The following is a 24,563-nucleotide window of genomic DNA, read 5'->3' as shown; positions in this document are numbered from 1 at the left end:
ACATCACGCTTGCTATCATCGCACACAATGTTTATTAATAATAATCGTGACATTAGGTTGCAATCTTGTGTTACTTACTTCTGCCTGTGTTCTTGTTTTGTTTGTTTGCCTAATTATTGCATTAACAATGCATTAGCATTGAACGTTAATGCGTGTGCGGTGTGGTTCCTTTTGAAATCGAAATTTGTCATCACTTGCGTGCAATTAGTAGAGTGTAATGATGAGCTTTCCAAGAGGAAATCATCAAAGTTGAATTAAACATAAACAAATAAAACTAAAATTACTTTTGTTTCTCAAATTTTTAATTTAAAACGTAAAAAAACGTGAGATTTCACATTTTAAATTAATTTTATAATTGAAAATTTAAAAACTATTGCCTCCTGTGAGGATTGAACTCACGACCCCTGGTTTACAAGACCAGTGCTCTGCCACTGAGCTAAAGAGGCCCACATTTTTAAAAAAAATATTAAATTTTGCTTTCTGTGCAATTTAAACACCTTTAAAACGATAATGAAGAAAGTTCCCTGAACAATTAAATTAATAACAAATAAATCGCTAATTAATTATTCCAGGATGAGATAAAAGCGAACGCTGCCGAGATTATTACCACCGCCTGCGCGTCGCTTTATTAAACTAATAATAAAGTCGCCGTGACGGAGCCGCAACATTAGATATTATTAAACATTACATGCAAATATACGGCATCATAATTAAATTGAATCTGGCTTCTGCGATTAATCTACATAAGTAGATGGTAGTCGTCGCTTTTTTCCAACACCCGGAAATGGAATTTTGTTTATTAATCGATTGTTATACCACAATTGCACGCACACACGCAGGCGGGTTGCACCATAAAGAAATCTGCGATGGCATCTCGGAGGCCATTGTGGCGCACGATCGGTGTATATGTGCATTATCATTAAGATCAATTTATGCACGTATACATGTTTTGCGTTGTGTGAGACATTTTACACAGGACCGCATTAAAATGAAAATATTTAGAAAAAATCGGTAAGATAGGCAACCAAATATACATTTTTTTATAATTTTATTGGTTATGTTTTAATTGCTAGTGAAATTTTTTAATAAAAATTTATATGCAGTTTATTTTTATTGAAAATAGTGCGTAGATATGCATGAAATACGCAAAGCTCGTATTTCTCTGTAGATATATGTGCGTTGTATGCAGAAAGATGACGAGCGATGTTTCGCGCGAATCATAACAGTACAAGGACTATTGTGGTAGCCGCGGAAAGGTTGAGATCGTTGAGATCCCGAAGAGATGCTTTAATACTCGCCGCATTGTTGGCGGACGCTGATGATGATCGCGCGCCGTCGGTGTTTGACAAAGTGCTTAATGCTCGCCCATTTTTTGCCGTTCTTCGATTTAATGAGATGCTCGCATTGCGCACACGAGTTAACATCCACATTAAAATATGTACCAGCGCTTAGTTTCACATCACAATTAATTAATTTATCTAATGAAGAAAATATATAAATATTCCATTGCATTCGAAGATATTTAATTGAATTTGACATTTCACGGTGCAGGGACATTAGCGAAATCGAAAATGACATTGCAACAATATCGCCAAAGGACAAACAAGCTGAGTTGCTTGCTATTCCGGGTAGGACACCGGCGCAAAAGTCGTAGTCACGCGTTAACAATTTGAAGATGGAACAAACTAATTTCTTGCCGTCTGCTAAGTCAGCTAAACGAATAGTCCGTTAGATAAAATGCGAGATTTCCACACGTTAGCGCAGCGATTTAAAACGCATCGCGGTTCCACGATGCTCTTGTGTGTCTTTGGGTGAAACGTTTTGTCTCACTGACTCACTCGCCAGCGCCAAAGTTTGCATCATTTGCGGGCGTCTAGGGCAGGTAATGCTAAAACGTTTACTACTTCAACTGCAGATGATTCTATAGTTGATTCAACAAGAGTTACACAATGACAAAGTGCAAAAAAACAATTTTTTTTGCAAATTTCAATGAAAATTTTATGAAAAAAAAAGAGTTTTTTTGTATCGCCCTAGGGCTGTTAAATCTTTACCGGCCTGGTATCATAATTTTTAACAACCCCAGATATTAATTTGCTTTAAAATTAAAAAAAAAACAGAATTTTGTTCTCTTTAAAATTTATTTTTGCATTTTTACAGCTCTAGGGCTGTAAAATTGCGTAATCTTTTTTGTTGACTTGACTATACATGGCTTAAGGACGAGACCGAGATTCTGTATCTCATCGCATTCGCAGTACACAGCGTGCAGCGGTATTATTAGGCGTTTGGCCATTTGATTCAATGATAAAATCGTGTGCATTTCGGTAAATAATTTGCGCACAATTGCGATCTCGCGCACACGCTCAGCGAAGTTCAATGCTCAATTGCAGCGCGCAATTAACCAGCTCGGACGTGGACGTGCAACCGTCGTGTGTAAGAATGGAATCGTGTAACGGACAGTTTTGCAAGTACAAACGTATATTCACTGTCTGAAATTTTGCAAACGCTCCACACACACACACTGACAATCACAAAACGCTGTAAGATGTATAACAATGGCTCAGCGAGATGCGCGTGGAAATTAATGAGATTTGTGTAATGTTTAAATAGATTATGATGATTTCACACACTTTGTCAGCATGCCGGGCGAGCACAATTTAATTTCAAACGCGAAAACTAATTTCAACGTTTAGACTTTCTGACAAATTGATTTTTAATTTTTAGTCTCCACGATTTTATTGTATTAATTTTTTAAGTAAAACGTAATAAATCATGGGATTTAAATGGTTTAAACAATTTTACTCGTATTCCCAGAGTTGTGTTGTGTTGAGCTTTGAATTCCCAGCGCAGAGAGAGGAGGCAGGGTGAAGTATAATTTATTGTTATGTGATTGCCGCGGCTTTTATTTATTCAATGTAAAAATCTATAATGTTCGCCGCATGAGCAGAAAAATCCGCGGAACGAGAGCAAGAAGCGCGCGGACACGAAATGCACACACTTTTTGCAATAGTTTTCGCAAAAAGAAGGCGTCCGAAGAAGAGATATAGCACCGGCGTATACGTTTTCGCAACGTGCGCAAGTAAGTGCTGCGCGCGCGTCCTCCCGCAGTTAGATGATTTGTGTGTTGTAGGCGCACAGCTCCGTGACGCCATGCAACACAGCATGTTATCAAAAACTCATTCTTCAATTTTCAATACAAACAATTTGAAAAAATCTTATATTACATTATCTACCAAGTGATTAATACCAATACAATACTATACTTTATACACTCGAATAATTTACTTTATAAATTTTTGATTTTTAAGTGTTGTTTGTGTAAGAATTGTAAACTAAGCGGTTTTTCGTTGAAGTTTTTTGCAAACATTGCAAAGAATTATAAAAGTGAAATGCGCCGTAATTACACGTTTATAATAACGGCGTTGGAAGGTAGTAATAGCAGCACATAAAGTGTAGGTAGGTACATATTGCACCAGTGTGCGAAATCAGATCGAACACCCGAACGACGAAAGCATCGCACGCGGCGATCTCGCGCAGCCCCCAATCGACGATTTAAGCGCACTTAGGCCTGAACTATTTGATATTGAGTTACACTCGTTCGCCCGCCCGCCCGGCGCAATTTTCCACAACGCACCGACGAATAAATACTGCGCTAGTTGGCACTTGCATGGTGTTGTTGGTGTTTTACAGTCAACACGCGTTTTTAACCCTCGGCGCGTGTGATTTATTGCTGTTTGAGTGCATTATGTGCAAAAGGGCTTTAAACAATGCATGTTTTTCAAATAACTGATAGTATAAATCATAAAAAAGTCAAATGTCAACAATATTTTATTATATTCTTCAATAAAACGTCTAAAAATTGTTGAAATTAAATTTCTTCAGGTAAGTTATTCAAATTGACGCATAATTTGCATGATTAAAACCCATTACAATAATAAAAATATACACCGTTAGTGCAAACAGTGGATGCGCGCGCGCGTCGTCGCCGTCGTGGTCAAATCAATGAGAGTGATGTACACGCAACCAAAGTTACATTTGCTGCTGGGTTCGTTGGCGTTGTTGGTTGCGCTACTCCGGTTCGTTATTTCGCGATCGACGAGCCCAACAATGCGACGCAACGGCACAGGGTACAGAAAGAGCATATGATTTGATTTAAATGCGCGTATAGATCTGAAGCCAACGCAACGGTTTGGTACGATGTTGCGATGTGGACGATGAGGACGTCCGCCGGCCTCGGCCATCACGATGGCAAACATCGTTTTAGTGCGGCGAATTGCCATTATTAGGTGGACTTGTCGACGGTTTGCTATGTTCCACAACCGATGTTTTACATAACTCTGAAAGCAAAAAACAACTTTGAAAGTATTTTCACAGAAAACGATAAATGTTACACTTTTTTTTGTTATTTTAGGTTATGTGTGGTACAAAATTATATTTTTAGGTTAGTTTTGAACATTTTGAGCTATTTTAAAGGTTATGTTCAAAAGAAACAGTAAATTGAATCAAATTTTTTGTTAATCATCACACAAATTTGTTTCTTTAATGTTTTTTAAACTTTTTTAACAAATTTTTCTCGTTTTTTGTCACATTTTTTTAAATTTTTGCGTTGTTTTAAGGTTATATTGACAAAAAACATACATTTGTCTCTTTTTCCATTATTTTAAGCTAAAATAAGGCATTTTTGTTTATGTTTTTCATTGTATTACCATTTTCTTCATTGATTTTTGAAAATTTTGCCCTTTTTTCATCAAAAACCGTAATTTCTGAAGTTTGTTTTCTGAATATCGCCATCAGGCTGTGACGAGTCGATGGTCGCTGGTAGTCCTCATAGTCTGTTACGCATTTGTCGTTGTTTTTTATTTTCCCACATTGAAAACGCCGACGAGAACGCATCTATCAGTCATCTGTCGGTATAGTTGTAATACACATTTCGTTGCGCACGCTGCATTCGATTTGAATGCGCGCCGGCACATTGCTCGCACATTCGCACCGCTGCGTGCATACACACAGACACTCGTTAGATTAATTGAAAAGCGCGTCGTCGTTTGGGCGCAAAATGGGAATTCTTGGCGTCGCTGCTCGAAGATATTCAATAATGCACGCCGTGCTCTCATTCCTCTTGACGCCACATCACCTCGCCACACCACACGCGCTGGCGACAATTGCAATCGATTTCGATTTTGCGCTTTGATTGCAGAGTAATTGCATTGAACAGCCGAGATGTGGCGTTCCTCTTTAAATCGTCCAGATGCGCATGCCACACACATGCAAGCCAACCAAGATGTAGATGTGTGGGCAATGTGCGGTAATAACATTGTAATGCACTTTTGTGCCTTGCGCTTTTTTTATCGACATAAAATTGAAAAAATTCAAGTTTCAATGGGAAAGTTGCGAAAATGAGTTCTCAATGCGCTTCACACTCGATTTCTAATTAGGAAAAAAAAAGAGTGTAATGCTTTCATAAAATTTTATGCACGAATTAAAAAATTTTTAATTGCGAAACCTTGTAACCACAAACAAAACATGAAAATATGGTGCAAAACCTAGACCTCATTCGAATTGATTTAATAACATTTTGTTTGATGATTTAACAATACAAATTGCTCCCATTGTTACTTTTTAACTTGATGATAGGTAACTATATGGAAATTACACAAATTAATTAACGAATTAATCAACGTATATGTAACGGTGCGCGCATTTCATTTCGAGTTGTTTTTTTATTACCTGAATGTCCTTAAATTTTATTGTTAACTTTTACAAACCTATATATCTCGTAAATAATATAATATAACGCTTCTTCAGCTATTTATTACGCGGCCGCGTGTCGAATGTGTGTAACCGAATTATGCGCTGGTAATCATTTTGTAACACTAGTGGGCATACAGCGCGCGTTCTAATCACTTCCGGAACCCGGCGTTTTACAACATTTAGAGACATTTTCAAGACGGTGCGCAGCATACCGTCGGATAACAGTATCCATTACGAAGTCATCACTTGACGACAATGACGACCGTTTATAATGAATTAACGTTGATGGGCGACTTTATTTTCTTGTCTTTTTTGTCATTGCGCGTCAAATATCGTGTTGTTTTACTTGTTTTCCTATCCGTCACATGGTATTAAGTAATAAACAATTTGTCCCGCTGAAATTCGAAACGCAACATCAATAAATGACATCAAAACTGTCAAAACTGTCAAAAAATGTCAATTCTGTCAAATGTCATAACATTATCTAACCTTCAAATGTTTTATAAATTGATGATCAATACAAAATAATTACTTATGTTGTACGTATTCTCGCAATCACGTTCGCAAACAATTGTTAAACACACCGCAATGAATTGCGATTGATAGGGAGAGGCCGCATCTAATGTCTATAATATTTTCGCCGAGCGAGCGAGAAAAGAACGGGGCATTGAGCGTTCCGACTAATGATTGACATGCAACAAATCAAAATTTCAAAGACCACACGAAGAAGACTGCAGGAAATCGAAGAGGTCATCCAACATCCATCGTTGTTGCTTGCGAACGCAACAATCGCCGAAGAACACGACGAAGAAGACGTATAGCAAGGTCAAAGATGCGATGTTTATTATTACCTCTTATTATTTAGTTTATCGCTCGGTTGCATCTAATTCAATCGTGATTTGTTGAGTTTGAGCTATTTCTCGAGTTATTAAACTGACATAACTGTCAGCGTTTCACTTACATACAAGTTGTGACAAAATATAAGTATAAAGATGCCTTATCTGCATGTCACATTGTCCGCTAATTATGAACGCATTTAATGCCACTCGTCGTGATGGCTGTTGCGATGTTGTGTTATTAATTTCATGGATATTCGATTTTGTACACTTACTTGCCGTGCACATCACTTTTTCGCAAGCGCGGTGCGCTCTTCTGGCGCGACCTTAACCCAAATGTAATTATTTTGTTTCGTGGTGTGTTTAATTATTTAATCAGTATTTGGCGATCTTAATTAATTACATATCGGTTTGCTAATCGGTGAGCTCTTTAAATTTACGACTGCTTGCTTCAAGAATCACGCCATGAGAATTTGAATACGGTGTGTGCGGAACCTTGGCAGAGAATGCAACCCATTATACACCAGAGTGATTTTCAATTTTAAAACGTTTTCATAGTTTTCTTTAAATATTGCTTCAATACAACAATATAAACTTTACATCTTTATTTATAACTGTAAGTACTAACAAATTATATATAAATCTTAGTATAGATTGTGTTTGTATAAATTGTGTTTGTTGTCTTCTTTGCTTCACTAAGCAATAACTTAAAAAAATGTGTGATTTTTAGGTTATGTGCAAGTGCAAGTGCATTGTGTTGGCGCAACAATGAAAACGAACGTTGATGATGGGGTTTAACGCGTTTAACGCGTAACAATTATGCGACAACTTCATAGAGATGCACACACGCATTGTACACGAGCGCGACGTGCGTATACAGTGAAGTGCACTCTTCTTTTTCATTTTTTTTTATCATCATCATTTTCGCTTTTGTCACAACATGTCACCGCGCGCCGCTGGAAGCGTGGAAGCAGCAATAAATAAACGTGCCTTTTCCACTCGTTCACCGTTGCGTTGTGTCACATGGAACAAGAAAAACGAGACTTTGCATACGCAGGTAAGTATTTACTCATAAGTCCCAAGCAAAACAACGTCAAAAATAAAATAAAACCGAAGCACTTGTTAGACTTGTTGTACGGTAAGCGAGCGAACACGTTCGTTCGTTCTGCGCTGAAAGGGTAGCAAAAGATCATCGCTGCCACGTATCTAATGTAAACGGTGCGTTTTCGCCATTCTCACGATTTATCATTGCGTAGACTGCTTGTTATGAATTAAATTATATATGAACATTGTCAGAAATTGAGCGTGGTCACAATACAATTACATTTGTCATTTTTTGAAGTGTTTTACACAAAGTAACACTGACTTTGCTTGCTTCATTAACGCATGATCTTGAAAAGTTATTTTGGTTTATCACTACATCCGTTAGTGATGATTATTTCTGGTTATAAGAAGGAAGAATGCATCATTTTGGGAATATCATTAAAATATCATCATATATTTTCACAATTAGTCGTTTTTGTAATAATAATTAGTAAATTTACACGTTTTATACTCAAAAATATTTATTTCCTTCAACCGCGTTGTTGCATATAAGGAAGCAATCACATTCACAACCGCAAATCACAATATTTCTATTTTATGATTGATAAGTATCTTAATTAATAATGATGATGACCATATGAACCATGTCCGCCTCCGTATCCGCCGCCACCGTGTCCTCCGCTATGTCCACCGCCACCGTGTCCTCCGCTATGTCCACCGCCAAATCCTCCGCCTCCATGACCGCCACCTCCATGGCCGCCACCACCTCCGAAGTCATCATCATCGAAATGAATGGCACCATGTCCTCCGCCGCCATGTCCACCGCCATGTCCGCCACCGCCGCCTCCTCCAAAGCCTCCTCCTTGACCGCCGCCGCCTCCTAGTCCTCCTCCGTGTCCTCCACCAAGGCCTCCACCGTGTCCACCGCTACCTCCAAGGCCACCTCCGTGACCACCGCCTCCAACTAGGTTTCCACTATGACCTCCGCCTCCTCCAAGGCCTCCGCCATGACCACCACCGCCTCCAAGGCCTCCGCCATGTCCACCACCACCTCCAAGACCTCCGCCGTGTCCACCGCCGCCACCTAGACCTCCTCCATGTCCTCCGCCACCGCCAAGACCTCCTCCGTGTCCTCCGCCACCGCCAAGACCTCCTCCGTGACCACCACCACTGCCAAGACCACCTCCCAGGCCTCCGCCATGTCCACCGCCGCCTCCTAAGCCTCCACCATGTCCTCCGCTTCCTCCAAGTCCGCCGCCATGCCCACCGCCTCCAAAACCACCTCCTAATCCTCCACTATGGCCGCCTCCACTAAATCCTCCTCCTCCACCGCCGCCTCCGCCATATCCACCACCTCCATAACCTCCTCCATATGGAACGCAATGAACTGCGACCACAGCCACTAGTAAAACAATCTACAAACAAAAAATATCAACATCAAAAAATCACAAACAGTTTTCTATTAACTTACCAGCAATTTAGCCATTTCTCAGGCCATAAAATCATTCAACAAATAGTAACCATCAACTGATTCGTATTTTACAATCCGTGGACTATTTATACCCACAGATATTACGTTACAAATATTATCGGACTACGTTTTGACCCGGGGCGAAACAGGTTTTCAGAATTTATCTCATTTCTGCAAGAAAAAAAATTAACGGGAGACAAATTAATTAGATACAGTCAATTCACTACAAACCACAAATCAATTCATTAATACATCATCTTTTGTTGTCTAGACCCATAGAAATAAGAAGATAATTTAAAAAACAAGACATTACTTTATTAATAACCACAATATTAACGTCATTATCTCATTTATATTACCTCACAATAACAAAATTAATTTATATTACAATATTAGAATTAAAAGAAACCCTGTATTAGGAAATTATTGTTATCAATTTGTTAGTAAACACGTAATTAAACTAATAATTATATTGAATATCGACTAAGAGGTGATAGGTTATTAGGAATAAAATTTTGGCCTTCGCGTGAATGTAATAACATGAGGTCAATAAAATATAAATAAAAACATTACATCAACGTCACTCGAATATTTTGAAACTAAAAAAAAAACGCAAAAATAATTCATAGTATTCAATAATCGGGGAATAACCTTTTTTTATTTCTGATAGATCCTGTAGTTCAATATATAATTAAAAAAGATAAAATCCAATAATAATAAATCTTTGGTTATTCCAAGAATTCCAACAACTAACTGTCGAATCAAGTTAAACAAATTATGTACATTTGTATGTTTGTCATTCCGATAGCTATAAAATAATTGATTTACGCGGAAATAATTGCGATCGGTATCGCAGATTTGAGTAACGACGACGCGGAATGAATACAAGAATGCAAAAACTTCATCGCGAGATGAACGTGCGACCGAGACGCCGCCGCCGCAGTCCAGACACGCCACGATCATTAATCGTCGCCCGCGCACACTTACCGCACTTACATCCAACAACAACACAACACAGCTTCAACGAACGCTGTTCACGACAATGGCCATCGTCCCTTTTGTTGCGCACGCCTTGATCGACCATCATCGTGTCGTTACGTAACGCATGCAACTACCGCATTTGACCAATTGATTTCGAGCGCGATTTGTCATCGGCCGACTTCTTTATTTCGCGAAATGATAAATGAATCCGCAGTGTTTGAGTTGTGGGATGCACGCGCGTTTCTTGCGCTCGCGGACGTGATGATATGGGAAAATTGCTCGACGTTACTCAGTTAGATCTAACGTCCCGATGTCTTGCGGACTTATGATATTTTAATGCGAAAGAAAGCCGAGAAAAATGCCGCCGTTTGCGGGAAAATGGTGCGCGAAGCGGACGAAGGAACCGTACGTCCGAACGTGTTCCAAATCAGCGCACACCGGATGAAATCGTGCGCGTATAATTTCCACTTTTGCGCTGGAATGTCCATCAACACTCCCGTAACTTCGGAATCAATATATGCGTCGCGTGGAAACATCAATGTAGTGATAAACTAGGACAATTTATAATTAAATTTTGTTTATGTGAGGGTATTTAGGGGTGGAATACTACCGCCCCTGTGGCCTAATGGATAAGGCATCGGCCTCCTAAGCCGGGGATTGTGGGTTCGAGTCCCACCAGGGGTAAGCTGAATTTTTTGCTTTTTGTTGTTTGAAAATATTTACATTGTTGTATCATGCGGTATTGTTGGTATTTGAATTTAGTAATTTCTCAAACAGATGAACCAGTCCGATCTCGTAAAACATCCCAGGAATATATAGCCGGCGCACGACAAAAGTATGAATTATAGGCCATTTTAAAGGTCCGCTGCAAACACATTGTTTATGCGCGCGCTGAAAATCACTATGATTTGTTTCCTATTTGTGCAAGTACCTCGAAGCACCGCAGTTTCCTCATTTCACAACAAATGGGGATCAGCGCAGGCGAAGATTTGATAAGCGCCGAACGCGAGCCCTTTGCTTTTGCTTCGCATACATAGTTGTCGAACGCTATTTGCTCATCCACCTTCTCATCAATAGAACATTATAGTTTTCCCATCCCATATAAATAACCGCCTGACTTTGATGTGCGTTCGTGGCGCATTAGGTGTTTTTCTAAGCACGTGCATTTCGCATTGCGCAATCGTGTGGAATTAAAACGCGATGATGATTCGACAGTGAATGCAACAATATAAGTAATCGATCGACCTAGGCGAGTGAGTAGGCGAGCGTGCGTTTGATTCGCCTAGGCGAAGCTTTTAATTTCCTCTTTTTGTTTCACCATTCGACCGGTTGCTGCCGGAGATGTGCCAAAGTCTCTCTGCGCGAAAGAAAAACGCTTGATATCTGGCGATGCGATGAGAAAACGAAGAAAACAGCAGCGTTAAGCTAAACTTTGCGAGGAGGATGGTTTTACAAAATCGTGTTGGGAACCTTTTGCCGCTTACTAATCATTCAGGGTGTTCTAACCTTTTTCAAACAATGAAAACACACAGATTCATACATAACCAAATTTTAACAACCAAAAAATCTATAGAAATCAAAGCAAAATCAACTTATTTAATATAAATATTAATATAATATTTAAGTTAATGCAATGAAAGCAATGAAATAATCTGTGGATTATGGGAACACTTTGTAATTTTGTAGACGTAGATGTGTAATGTACACACATTTATTTTACAATTTTCCTCGGCGAACGCAACGAGATCAAGCGGCGTGTGCAAAACGTAGCGCGAACACATCATTCACGAACGACCGAGGCGTCATCGATTGTTACGGGACCATTACCACATTACCACTCGGCGTTAATAACAAACAAAATTATCTATCGACTTCGTTTCGATCTTGCACTTAATGCGATGCCGTGCGGCGCGCACTCGCGCGCGACCCGCTCGTATCATACCAGGAAGAATTGCAATAAAACAATGCGTCCACACCGCGCGGAATAGTGTGGAATTAACTCAAAGTGCGAACAAACGGCTCGGCTCATAATTTCCACGCAACACGTTATCATTTTTGGTTTTTGCGCAAAGTGCATACGGCTGAAATTAAAAACGGGACCTGTGTGGCGCTGCGGTAATGTAATTGTATGCAACCCAACAATCAATTTGCACACATAACCTAATTTAACACTAACCACAAATTTGAGAATTTGTTTTTATTGGGCGTGACTAATGTGGAATTAGTTGGGTGTGTGTAATGCGAGGCACAATTTTTTCGTCATTTTGGGTGAGTGGAGTCAGCCATCAAATAAATTGCGCTCTTGCTTTGGGCGCCGCGTCGCAATTTATGCGAAATGTGACCGAATGTCTCGGACGACAGCATTGAAACGTGCCACCATCTATGGCAAAAATGTAATTTAACCAAAGACGAGCATTACGCCCGCCAGTCCCGATTTAGCGCAGTGAGCAACAACGAGTGAAAAACAAAAAACGCAAATCATCATTACGCCAGGCTCGCTCGGGGTCTCGGGGTGTTTTGTGCCGACACCATCTTTTGCGCGCTCGATATTAATTATAGATATGGTCGGTCGGTCGGTTAATTAATGTAATTACGGGCTTTGTTCTTACGCGTTCGAAAACACCCCCGAGTCATTTCGTTTGTATTTGTGCGGCAGCGCAATGAAAAGCCAAAAAAAATCAACAATAAATCACAATAACTTGGCCAGAAAAGCACAACTGTCTTCGCCTTTTTGATTAGAATAGTATATGAATGTCTAATGAAGATGTTGCTAATAATTAATGATTCTATACTATTACTACACTCACACAAAAAACAAAAAATGTAAAAAATATTTTACTTTTAGTTATAAGTAAATATATAATTTATTTTCCATATCAAAACACATTTCTAACATTTTTCTTCATACGATCGACGACTACGACACAGTTTCCAGTCGCAGATTTAAAACTTTCATAGTCGTCGATGTAGGAACTTCTTAAATACGATAATATAACAATATAAACATTAAAGACCCCGGTAAACACAAATAAATCCCCATGAATCGCTCAACAGAGTATAAATATAAATAATACAAAAATAATAAATAAAAGGAACGAGTATTTGCTGCTAGGTAACTAAGATTAACTAAAATGTCATCATTGAGCTCAATATAGTAACCAATCGGAAATGTTTAGTGAACAGTGTGTTGTGAGACGTGTTGGTTGCCTACGGTTAAAGTATTCGGCCATAACCTCGCATACTCGCCGCTGATTGTCCCATGCACGGACTATCCTGTAAAAGTAGTTTACTGCCATATGCGGATCCATTACCGGATCCACTACTACTAGAAAATAGACTTCTTGTGTAGTACGGCATTGGCGTGCCCGAACGGCGTGCTTTATACAAAGCGAACGCTGCGACGATGACAGCGCACAAGAAGATTAATCCCAGCACGCAGAATGTCAGCGCCATCTTGTCCGGCGAGACGCAGAACGTGCGATCGCCCGGGAAGTAACCAAATGTTGCTCGTAATGGATCTATAAACACAATAAATGATTCAATCATTAATACAACGCATTGTCATTGCTCGGGCGGACAATAAAAAGATTGTGATCGAATTAATATTTCATTTGCGATTTTAATTACGCCAGCACGACGGTCTTAAAGTCTTTGGTTGAATAGAAGTAAGTTGTAGTCGATAGAGTGTAAAGAAGAGCTGATCTTACTCTTACTCGTGGTAATTTAGTAAATTACACTCACGATAGATCCCGTCTCGACGCATTTCGCGTCCGCTCGTCCCGCATTAGCCCCGTAATACTGATATAATTCAAACGCTCAACAACGAATCGACCACAATCGACCGGCAGATAAAAGAGCGACGGCACGATGAGTGGCCGCGTTCGTAAAAATGTCAGTCGTGGCCGCGCGCTGAAATTATTAAACACGACGCGAAAACAACGCAAATCGCGCCGGCAATAATAATCACCGTCGCCGTCGTTTTTTCGCACTCCGGTGGTCTCACCCAACGCGGATGCGCAGACACAAGAGGTAAGATGTAAGACATAATCCCCCCGCGCATATTTCGAGTGCAGAAATCATAAATCAAGCGCACACCGACTGCGCGCGGGCGCGTGTGTTATTGAAACAAAAAAAAAAGAGTTAAAAAGAAAAAAATGACAGCGAACGCTTAATTCGAAATGTCCACTAGAGCGCACGCGCATTTTTCCAACCCGCCGCCATCACGATAATGAATTGTGCGCTGCTGATGTTTCAAGGCGCGTACGTGCAATTATTTCCACGAACGTCCCGCCGATTGTAATATTTATTGAATTCTTTCGCCCGCGCCGCCCGATCATGTTGATGATGATGATGCGTCGATACGCGCACAAATAAATCGCCACTTTTTGCGCAATGTAATAAATGGTTCGGGCAAACTGCGCCCAAGTGCAAATATTTATTGCGCAGCGGCGGGGTGGCGTAGGGAGAAGTAGCCCCGCAATGCAATCGAAACGGTAATAAATCAAAACATCGTAATGATGATGATAGGTAACTATTATCGACACAGACGATAAAAACGCACGTCTGCATTGCGTAAAATAAAATAATTTACAAAAGAGTTAAGTATGGTGCCACCATTAAAAAAAGCTCGAATAAATATCGTACAAAAGCCACTGTGAAGTGAAATAAAATAAAAAATAAAAATCAGAAGTGCTTCTCAGTGTTTTTAATAAGTAAAAATATGTACACATTTATTATTATAAACAAAGGTGCATTGTATGAAGAAGTATTTACAAGCGGACACTTTGTACAATTCAGTCTCCATTTCGACTCACCTCCCGCCATTTTGTCCTTTTCTCGTTCGTCTAGTTCTATACCAGGCGCTAGGACTTCAACGCTGTTAAACACTTCTAATCTGTCTAAAACTTCGCCATCTTCTCCTGCTTCGACAATACGTCGACCAGTTCGGGTAATATTAACACAATCATACTAAAATATAATGTAAAAATTAAAAAAATATAAAAATGAGGTTATAATTCTTACAATTTCACAGTTTTGTCGACAGAGTTGCATACCACATGAAACATGCAGACGATCTCGATCAGGAAACTTGAAAGCTACAAATTTCGCAACTGCTTCTTGATGTCTCATCATAACAATCGGCCTGACTGGACCTTTTAACAACTCGGGAAGTAATCCTTCATCAACTGGACAACCATCTTCATCCAGGAGTTTTTGAGATGAGTCACCCAAACCATCATGGGCTACACAATCGACAACTTTCCATCCAATACCAACTAAAATTAGGTATAAAGTAAGTTTTTTTGTTTTAATACTTTTAAATATGGATGGTTGCATACCTGGTAAAGTAGACTTTACCATTAAAAGTGCTTCTTCGCCAACTTGGAGCGCTTCTTCATCATTTTCAATTGGCACGATTTCCATCCACGCTTTGGATGCACGCAGTGCTTCAGTCAACTCAACATCAGGATGTATTTCTTTGGACCAGCCTTCATCTTTCATTCTCCCCGTTCTAAAATTTATTTCATGTTAGGCAACTTGTTTTACAATGCAAATAAGGTTATGTGAAGAAAAGTAGTTTACCTGTGATCTTTTTTATCTAATATTTCATTGAATAGCGCATCTTCCATCGGTTTGCTCTTCACATTGAAGACATTTGTGTCAACCATGCACTTAACAGTACGTTCCTGGTCACTGATCTGCCGCAAATGTTTATCTTGTTGGACCACCAACGTAACGCTGTAGAACATTTTCTTTTCATCTCCGAGCATGTCTTCGGAGTCTTTACTTAACCGAACTCCGCAGCCAGATGTTGGTAAGTCAACAGACACGGAATTCTTCATCGTACCTGATAAAATTAAATTAATATTAAATTAATCTGTGTTCTAGGTCGTAAAATTAGCAACAACATACCGAATGAACGACATTCTTGTGAAAATTCTTTGGAGAACAGGATTCCTTTGAACGGATGTTCCATCGACACGGTGACATTGAAGCTGGTGCTGTCGCACGACGTGACAATCTCGCTAATTTTATTTATCGCGATGGGCAGATTACGGCGCACGCTCGGTGGGAACGAGGCGCACTGCACATTGCCGACGATCCACACGATGAGCAATTGCAGAAATTTCGTCGACTTATTGTTGGTACTCATTCTGGAAAACGAAGCAGATAATTCAGAAATAATTAAGACTGCAACGAGCGCGCGCGCGCACTGCACTCATCAATTGATAATTAATATTAACATAACGCGCAACAAAGGAACATTCCCGCCGCAAATTACCGCGCGCAATTCTTCTCGTGTGCATCTTTACGCTCATTACTCATTTTGCCGACGCAATTAATTTTAATGATTAAATTTAAAAACAGAAATCTATTTCATCAGAAGAAGGGTCTCGCTGACTGACACTGACCTAAAGTTGAACAACCTTTTCTGTTTGCTTCAAACACGACAATGCAATTTCTCTAATACTTATATAGGGTGATTGATAAAATAAGTCAATAACTAACAAGTGAACCCAGGTTATTATTATTTAATACCATAGGCTGGTTCTGGTTTCATTCGAATTCACATTCGCATTGTGTTGTTGTTTTATATTACGGGAACAATGCACGCGAAGAACACGCGTAGACGTATCGCTGTCTCACTGAAAATGCAATTTAATACATTCCGACATATTAGATTTCATACGCCATTGCATTCCGCGCTGATGTACTTGCCCGCGACGTGATATTTATGTTATTACATAATAAGTCTGGTCTGGCTGGCCGAGCGAGAGGAGTTGCACAAAGAAATTGGCTTTGATTAAAAGCCAACTACGTAATAATTCCAAAGCCAAGTGCACGACGCACGTGAGGCATATGCGCCGCCGCTCCGGTTGTTGGGCTGTACCGCTATGCGCGAGCTGGATGGGATTTAATGGAAGCAAAGGCAAAGGAAGAAGGAAGGACTGCGTGAATCATACGATTGAGTGAACGCCGAACGGTTTCTGCGCGATTTTTATGATTCAATCTACGTGCTTTCAATTTATTGCATACTTGCATTGTGTTCGGCTAAGTGCATTTGCTCGAATTCTGACTTGCATTGTTAATCATAATAATCGGATGACAATACCTAAATGCCACACACATGAAAATCATAGTTTTAGGTGGTAAGCATTTTGGGTTGCAAGGATCATTTGTATTATGCACATGCGCGCACAAATTTCGCATGCGCGCTAAGTTGTCATAACCTGGACAAACAAAATTTGTTAGTGCAGCCGAACCGCGACGCGAAATGTATCACAACAGTGTTAATAGTAATTCTAACTTGAATCTAATGAGTAAAACGTGCGAATAGTGCGTGAGCTGTAGAAAAATCGTAAGTACACAATTAATTTTACTTCAGATAACATTTCTGCGCAGCGGAATAAAATAAATCTGTTGACAAGCGTGTCTTGTCTTGTCTTAACGTGACTTTCATCCAGTCTACCTTGACTTTGCTCACGCTTCGCAACAAATTAAACGCTCAATTTATTTCCGAAAAGCACATGACGTAACCACGTAAACGTAACGTGCAGCATGGCGTCGTGACATGCCAGTCGTTGCGAGTTACAGCTTTTTGCTCTTTGCGGTTAACTGTGAACTCGCTCGGAAGAATTATATACATCTCCGGCGGGCGCGCGCGAGCCGTGCGAGAGGAAGAAATTATGATTTAACCGTTGGTTTCGTGTCCATCCCGACATTCGCAGCTGCACGCCGACTAAACTACAAGCGATGGTGCGTTTTTTTTTCTCGTGTTGTAAGGAAATTGATTATCACCTTGCGTGAAGATTGCGATATGTCGGCTACCATTAGGCCGCATTAGACCTGTATAAGTAAATAATGTGCCTGCTGCCTGCAGATGCGCTGACGACGTGAATATATTTATAATGATGTTGCACGTTTTATTAGGCAATCAGCCGCAATGGGTCAGTATGATCAATGCCAAGGCTGGAATTTCATCATTTTCATCAACTCGGGAAAATGTTGAACTCGACTTCTCTTTACTAGGTGATTATAGCTTTGAGATGTGGGCATATGGGCTAAGTAGGTAAATTGCATGAAAATTAACCGAATAATTGCAGTGCAATTTCATCACCAGCGTGCACGACTCGACCTGCCTACTTTACTTTACTTCACATCAGTATTGTGCGGCTAGGGAAATTTATTAGAGTAATTATTTTTATGCATTCACATTATTCGCTGCCCTTTATTATGCAAAACATGATCAATGATTAAATTACTCTTTTACTGTTGGATATTTGTCCCTGAAACAATGACCATGACCAAGTAGTTTCGTTACAGCTTAATATTGTTTGACGTATACACGGTCTTGGTCTTGGTCTCTTGGGAATCACCAAATACCGTTCGCTTGCACGTTCCTTCCGATTGCCGCCTGCCGGCCAACGACACAAGCGCCTCCACTGGCTTACTGAACTTACCGGCCTGCGATAGCGATACGTGTGTAAACTTAACTTAAACTATATAACTGTGAAATGATAATAACGGTCCACGATTTGGCGTAACGAACAAATAACAAATTCTTTGCTTATATAGGTTTTGAACGGGTAGCTATACAATGAAAACAATCGACAAACGATCTATTGTGTCATTGTGAACGAATCATTTCGGTTTTATCTCACGTTGCATTCAAATTAACTCACGGTGAACGGTTATGACGTGCGTTTATTAAACAATGATAAGTCTTAACAGGATTAGTTATATTTTATGAAGATTACTTCCTGGAAGTATACATTTTTAAACTTTTAAAGTACAAGTTGATGCAGGGATAGTTTAAAGAAACATTTCTTTGAGTTTAATAATGTTCTTGACAATGGCATTGACACAGACATAAAATTCATGCTCCTGCGCAACGCAAAGCGGCAAAAAGATAATAAAAAGAAAGCACACCTTTTTTTAATTAGTCTGAATTCTTTTTGTATGCAAAATATAAACATATATATAACAATGCGCAATTTGATTACTCGAGGAATGTAAAAACTATAATAATACACTTTCGCTTCTGCCATTATTTTATCTTCTCCACATTCATGCATTAGACTTGGAAATCGTATAATTGTTCATCATAACTTTATAATTTCTAGTTTGGGAATTTATTCTTTCTTTTTCGCACAATTTCGAATAATAAATGCGCGCGCAGGCAGGCGTGTGGCTTGCGTCAGATGCAAACACCGTTTTAGTTTTTAATTAATCGAAATCATCAGCGGCGGGCGTCACGTTTTAAGTACTTCTATAAACATATACAATTACGGTTTAATAAGCGCGAAATTTGAATCGGTAATAAAATATTTTCGGTTGTAGCGGAGGACGATGTAATTTATTAGCGAATAGAAGTTTGTAGCGGTAATTAGAGCGCAAAGTTGATTCTCTTAGAACCAATTAAGTTTTTAACAGTTTAACTCGCGAACAATCAACGTTCAGCGTTCAAACAAGCCGCGATTTGAGCAAAATTAACAAAATAACTTTATATTATTTAATTGTGAGGAAAATACTGCTTGAAACAATTGGTTTTGATAAATATATCATGGAGAAATTTAGTTATTGTTTTTGTTCACGTTTATAACGGTTTTTAAAAACACATTTTTATAAATTTGTATTACCCGTGAATAATGGAAAATATTGTTATGAGCATGTTAAAAACACTACTTTTACGCACAAGTGCATAAAATATCGTGTCGACATCAAGCAGTCAGATACATTGTATTAATGCAAAGTGAAAACATGCAAATTCGATACCATTATATTAGCACACATTCGAAACATAGGAAAATGCAAATAAAAACGTTTACAATTGTGTTCGCATACGTACGAGTATTCGCTCCGCATTTCGCGCTCGCATCTCATCTGAATGAAATTATTTTCGAAAAAAAAAGCGCTTACGGTTACGTGGGCGATACAAACTGGGAAATACACAAAGAAATGTAACAATACCAATTGCCAATTGTAACAATAAAAGTGTAGAAAATTAATTTTGTGACGAAAGTTTTACTTTTGTTTTCGATTCATAAAAAAATACTACGTACTACACTTAGAAATGCAGGTGTACTTATTGACATAGGAGTAATTAGTCATTATTTACAAATGAAAGTAAACTGTAAGTGTTCACATTCATACAGTTTCATATTTGACTGTTTTCATTTCCGAGAGCCGTACGATTTTAATTGCCAGTGTTTGGTAAACGAGTGTCATGACTGAGGAGGTCATAGTCCGCTCATTTTCATCTCCATCCACATCCTCCTCATTATGATACCTTTGGTATATTACTGTTTTCATTGCCGCGACCTGCGAATTGCTTTGCGTAGCATGTTTTCCACTTTTACTGCTTCGCCATCAAACGAAACAAATTTTGAGCGGTAGATTTCACAAGGAAACGAATCGCAATTGTTGAGGCTCTTAAAGTTTGTGCCAGCTTCGCTCAGACGATAAAATACGAAAAGGGGCAGAGTCAGGCGAACACGTATTGCGTCAAAATTAGTGCGGAAATTGCAAATCGTTTCGCGTACGTACGGATTTTGTTTTGTTGTGGTGTTTTTTTTTTTTGCGGCGCACACCTTTGGTGTACGATTTATTCAACAATTCAATTCAATTGTTGTTATTGTGATGTGTTGCCGTTATGCTACATGTGGTTACCTAAAAAAACTTAATTTTGATCATTGATACAATGAATGCGAAGTAATTTATTTAAAACAAACGCAAAACAACGCAAGGTCTTCTTCGGCTATTGGTGTTGCGTAACTTGTAAACATGTTTTTTTAATGAATTTAAATCGTAGCTTTTTTAGCGGATATTCGCAAATTTCAACATAAATCAACACAAATTTTCCTATTTTATCTCAGAGTAAAGAAAAATATATATTTTCAAGATGTAATGTGTTACTTTTGCAAATAATGTCGTTATTATTTGCAAAATTGACGTTTTCGCGCCTTTTCTTCATTTAGAATGTTGAAACTTAATCGTGTCCATATATCACTATGCATCGTTGCACTTTATGTGTGGTATTGCAAAAGAAAAAGTGTAAAAAAGTGAAATTTAGGCTAAATTCGTTTTAATCTAATTCGCGCGCCAACACAAACAGAGAGGAAAAACGATTTCTATTACAATAATTGCCCGGCGTACACTTCAATGGTAAACGTAAACTATTCAATTAAATTATTCCATTCGCAATTGTATGCAAGCTCTAATTAATCCGCAATAAAATGCTTAGTGAAAAACGCAAGCGTTTCAATGGAATGGAAATTGGCAGCAATGAAAAGTGAGGCAAAAATATAAATGAACGCAACAATAGTTTCTGCTAATAAGATTCAATACGCAATAAAAACACAATGAATATAAACCAATTAAATTAAGTATTTTTATAAGTGAATTATAACTATTCTCACAGTTAATTATATTTTCATTTAATGAGCAGTAAACTATTATTTTAATTTCGAATTAATCAAAAAATCAATTTTTCAGTTGAGGTTCAAATCATTTTGCAAATAAACACTTTATTATTTGCAAAATTTTGAACTTTTCTTTTACAAACTGGAAACTTTCTGAATAGTGTTGATGTTAAGACATTTGATTTGAAACCCACGTATTGTATGTACTTTTCCAAACAATTGTAGTTTTATGTTTACGTCATTCGATGCTTAACGGTAGATGCACGTGATTTTAGTAACCGGAGCACTTTATCTCTCCACATCACGTCCAGCGGAGTGTTTCAAACAAAGACACTTCATGACCATCAACCAGACCGCTTGTTACGATCTCAATCTGTATTATTATATTTTTTATTGCTTATTACAACAACTGCATCAATATATTATTAACAACAGTGTTACATAAACATAGGTTGATAAAAATTGCTATACAAGTAAAAAATCATCTATAAATTGATAAGTAACAGATTATTTCTGTTGATTTTTTTAGCTTGCTTTACTTGTTAAACATGAATGCAAGCAGCGATGCAAGCAGAAACCGGACGAACACCAACAACGCGATCCGATGTTCGATGTTTGTCGCTGCTCGCATTCTGTGTGTTTTCGTGCGATTGCGATAGTAAGTACAGCACGTAGCTGCAGGCAGCCGCCGAGGAAGTTCATTAAAATGCTTTCATTAACGTTAATAATCGCTGCACGCGCGTTTCGACGGTAATAGGGTTCATCGCTTCTTCACTGCACGTAGTACAGGGAGCTTTTACCTTTTTTCCTTCTTATTTTTTTAAACAAAATTCAAAACGAAAATATCTAGTACCTTAAAACTCACCTGTTTTTGACCTTGGTTCCTTACACTTGATATCTAACACCCACACAACAACAAATGTGATCAATCCTTGGAATGATAGAAACTTAAACTGCATCGATGTGGATTGCGGCGCGCTTTTGCAGCAGCATGTTTGTTGCGGTAGGCAATGGAACACTATAGATTCGGTGCATTCGCCGGCGCGACGACTCTAGGTGAGCGAACCGCGCGAGCTTACACTGCGGCGCAAAGAACTGAAATAGTGCGAACGCCTTCGACGCCGTCGCCGTGTGTATTAACAGGCCGCTTGCTGCCGCAGCTTTGGTGCTTTGCGCGCCGCTTCTTCAGCTTAAGAGCCACCACGCGCGCCTCGCGACTCGTCGTCGTGAATGTAACAGACATCGCGAGAGTACAGTTCGCTTACGGGACTACGCAGGAACGCGCAACAAGTGTTCGTACCTCTTCAAACATCGATAATTACAAGCGTGCCGAGAAATAGGTTGATGGTAACTCAATGTTTATTGCAAAAATACACAAAACTAACGTCAATTATTCATAAATCAATTATAATATACGATGTGAGAAAATATTGGTCATATAAAAACCCGAGATTATAGATTTAAGAACCAGCAGATCAAAATATAACAAAATAGTAATCTTAACCTCTAATATTGGTTCTGGAACCCGCCGTACATAACTATATGCCACTATAAAATTGCAACTTACATTCGATAGAATAATATAAGAATATAAAGTGTAAATGATGCATACAATGTTAAAATATCACATTTATGTCTGTGTTTTAATGCTTATCAGATTAAGATTCAGCTTGTTGCTCGTTAACAATTAAATTGGGTCCTTCAGCTTCACGTACATATTTCTTCGCGTAAATCATCAAAATGGCGGCTGATTTGACCGTAATAAATCCCCATATGCACGCAACGGCCAAATCCATACGTTGAGTGTCTGAAAACATACAAATTATTAATACAATTAATTTTAATAAAAATATTTATAATTTATTACATTGGTGCAGCAATAGATAGTAAACTAGGTGATAGACAAATCCAGCGAATCCCAATGCAAACATAGTGAAACCCAGCCAGTAGAGTTGTGATAGTTCGTGGATTTCATACCATAAGGATAATCTTCGCCGCTTATGCAACCAATTGATATGAGCGGTCACAGCGCTAATGGCAGCTAAAAATATAAAACGTGAGTTCAAGGATTTGAAGGTGTAACAGTCGCGTCAACTGTGTATTATACAGAGGAGTGTTCACAGCCCGGCTAGCTCAGTCGGTAGAGCATGAGACTCTTAATCTCAGGGTCGTGGGTTCGAGCCCCACGTTGGGCGCATCTTTTTATGTTCTTTAAATTCGTTAGACATTTTTCCCAACATGATTTAGCATAAACTAAGAATACGTACCTGTTACGAATCCGTACACCGATGCTGGATAATAATGCATTAGTAAAAAGACTATAAACGCGGAAATTCCGGCGATAGTATAGACACAACTCACTATGAAATGAACCAAACCCATTTTTAAAATATTCAAGAATTAAAAATGCTTGGTTTATTTTATGTGGCACACAGAATTATTGTCATTCACAGATCACAGCCACTGAAGCACTCTCGTTGCGTGTAGCGTGCAGTGTTTCGTGATTTATATTGTTCAAGGTTCTGATTTGGATTCGGAATCTAATTTATTTTTGTGCACTACTTATCTACTACTTATCACATTGTACCGAATTAATATCATTGCAGCCACTGTTGGGTGCTTTCTATAGATATAAATTAAATATTTACACGTAACGTAAGACGCGATTATGATGCACAATTGCGGTGTTTTCTACGGGCAAATATGTCGGGATTATACCGGGTGCACGTTTTATTTTATTTGTTTACATCTCGTTGCAAGCACAGCTGGCAAGTTTTGTAGTGATGGAACTCAGCTGTTTGGTTTTTAAGAATATAAAGCATGTGGATACGTCTTTTGAAACTTAGTTGAGGTACAAACTGGTTGAAGTGTCATTTTGTGTGAGAGGAACAGAGATGGAAATACCCTGTAGGTGACGGATCAATAGAATAAGCGTCAATGTGCTTTGTATAGATTTCGCCTTGAAACTTATACAGGGTCATTCAAAAACACATTTAATATGAACTTAAACACATTTTACTCCAAGATTTTGAGGCTTATTAGGTGTGAAAAGTGTTAATA

General features: G+C 38.8%; 3 protein-coding genes and 3 non-coding genes across 6 annotated transcripts; 2 read left to right on the top strand and 4 right to left on the bottom strand.

Annotated features, from left to right (window-relative positions):
• Window positions 1–374: 374 nt before the first annotated feature.
• Window positions 375–446, bottom strand: TRNAT-UGU (transfer RNA threonine (anticodon UGU)). Its single transcript has one exon. It is a non-coding gene; the product is annotated as a tRNA-Thr (tRNA).
• Window positions 447–8,131: 7,685 nt separating this feature from the next.
• LOC135799001 (uncharacterized) lies at window positions 8,132–9,256 on the bottom strand. Its single transcript, XM_065312012.1, has 2 exons — window positions 9,100–9,256; window positions 8,132–9,043 (listed from the first exon to the last, which is right to left on the bottom strand). The coding sequence occupies exons 1-2, from the start codon at window positions 9,112–9,114 to the stop codon at window positions 8,246–8,248; spliced, it is 813 nt and encodes a 270-aa protein (XP_065168084.1). The 5' UTR covers window positions 9,115–9,256; the 3' UTR covers window positions 8,132–8,245.
• Window positions 9,257–10,691: 1,435 nt separating this feature from the next.
• On the top strand, window positions 10,692–10,764 carry TRNAR-CCU (transfer RNA arginine (anticodon CCU)). Its single transcript has one exon. It is a non-coding gene; the product is annotated as a tRNA-Arg (tRNA).
• A 2,140-nt stretch (window positions 10,765–12,904) lies between these two features.
• On the bottom strand, window positions 12,905–22,511 carry LOC135799115 (uncharacterized). The gene is made up of 7 exons (XM_065312141.1): window positions 22,369–22,511; window positions 15,994–16,235; window positions 15,664–15,928; window positions 15,420–15,592; window positions 15,103–15,356; window positions 14,895–15,048; window positions 12,905–13,598 (listed from the first exon to the last, which is right to left on the bottom strand). The coding sequence occupies exons 2-7, from the start codon at window positions 16,232–16,234 to the stop codon at window positions 13,294–13,296; spliced, it is 1,392 nt and encodes a 463-aa protein (XP_065168213.1). The 5' UTR covers window position 16,235; window positions 22,369–22,511; the 3' UTR covers window positions 12,905–13,293.
• Window positions 22,512–22,840: 329 nt separating this feature from the next.
• Window positions 22,841–23,913, bottom strand: LOC135799121 (uncharacterized). The gene is made up of 3 exons (XM_065312147.1): window positions 23,771–23,913; window positions 23,371–23,544; window positions 22,841–23,310 (listed from the first exon to the last, which is right to left on the bottom strand). Exons 1-3 carry the CDS (start codon window positions 23,883–23,885, stop codon window positions 23,162–23,164), a joined length of 438 nt encoding a protein of 145 aa, XP_065168219.1. The 5' UTR covers window positions 23,886–23,913; the 3' UTR covers window positions 22,841–23,161.
• Window positions 23,626–23,698, top strand: TRNAK-CUU (transfer RNA lysine (anticodon CUU)). Its single transcript has one exon. It is a non-coding gene; the product is annotated as a tRNA-Lys (tRNA).
• Window positions 23,914–24,563: the final 650 nt, after the last annotated feature.

The sequence above is a fragment of the Atheta coriaria genome, unplaced genomic scaffold (assembly GCF_025399875.1).
Source record: "Atheta coriaria isolate IRGN ID8LTWV9N9 unplaced genomic scaffold, Caltech_Dcor_3.1 hic_scaffold_9_pilon, whole genome shotgun sequence".
Classification (NCBI taxonomy): domain Eukaryota; kingdom Metazoa; phylum Arthropoda; class Insecta; order Coleoptera; family Staphylinidae; genus Dalotia; species Dalotia coriaria.
Note: the sequence above shows the minus strand (reverse complement) of the source record. Positions and strands in the feature narration are given on the sequence as shown.

Excerpts from the sequence above, each read along its gene's own strand:
- LOC135799115 (XM_065312141.1), bottom strand. The coding sequence starts at position 16,234 with ATGAGTACCAACAATAAGTCGACGAAATTTCTGCAATTGCTCATCGTG. Across the intron at positions 15,929-15,993 it reads ACAAGAATGTCGTTCATTCG|GTACGATGAAGAATTCCGTG; the intron begins GTATGTTGTTGC and ends TAATTTTATCAG. Across the intron at positions 15,593-15,663 it reads TTAGATAAAAAAGATCACAG|AACGGGGAGAATGAAAGATG; the intron begins GTAAACTACTTT and ends AATAAATTTTAG.
- LOC135799121 (XM_065312147.1), bottom strand. The coding sequence starts at position 23,885 with ATGGGTTTGGTTCATTTCATAGTGAGTTGTGTCTATACTATCGCCGGA. Across the intron at positions 23,545-23,770 it reads GGTGTACGGATTCGTAACAG|CTGCCATTAGCGCTGTGACC; the intron begins GTACGTATTCTT and ends TTATATTTTTAG. Across the intron at positions 23,311-23,370 it reads CTATCTATTGCTGCACCAAT|ACACTCAACGTATGGATTTG; the intron begins GTAATAAATTAT and ends GTATGTTTTCAG.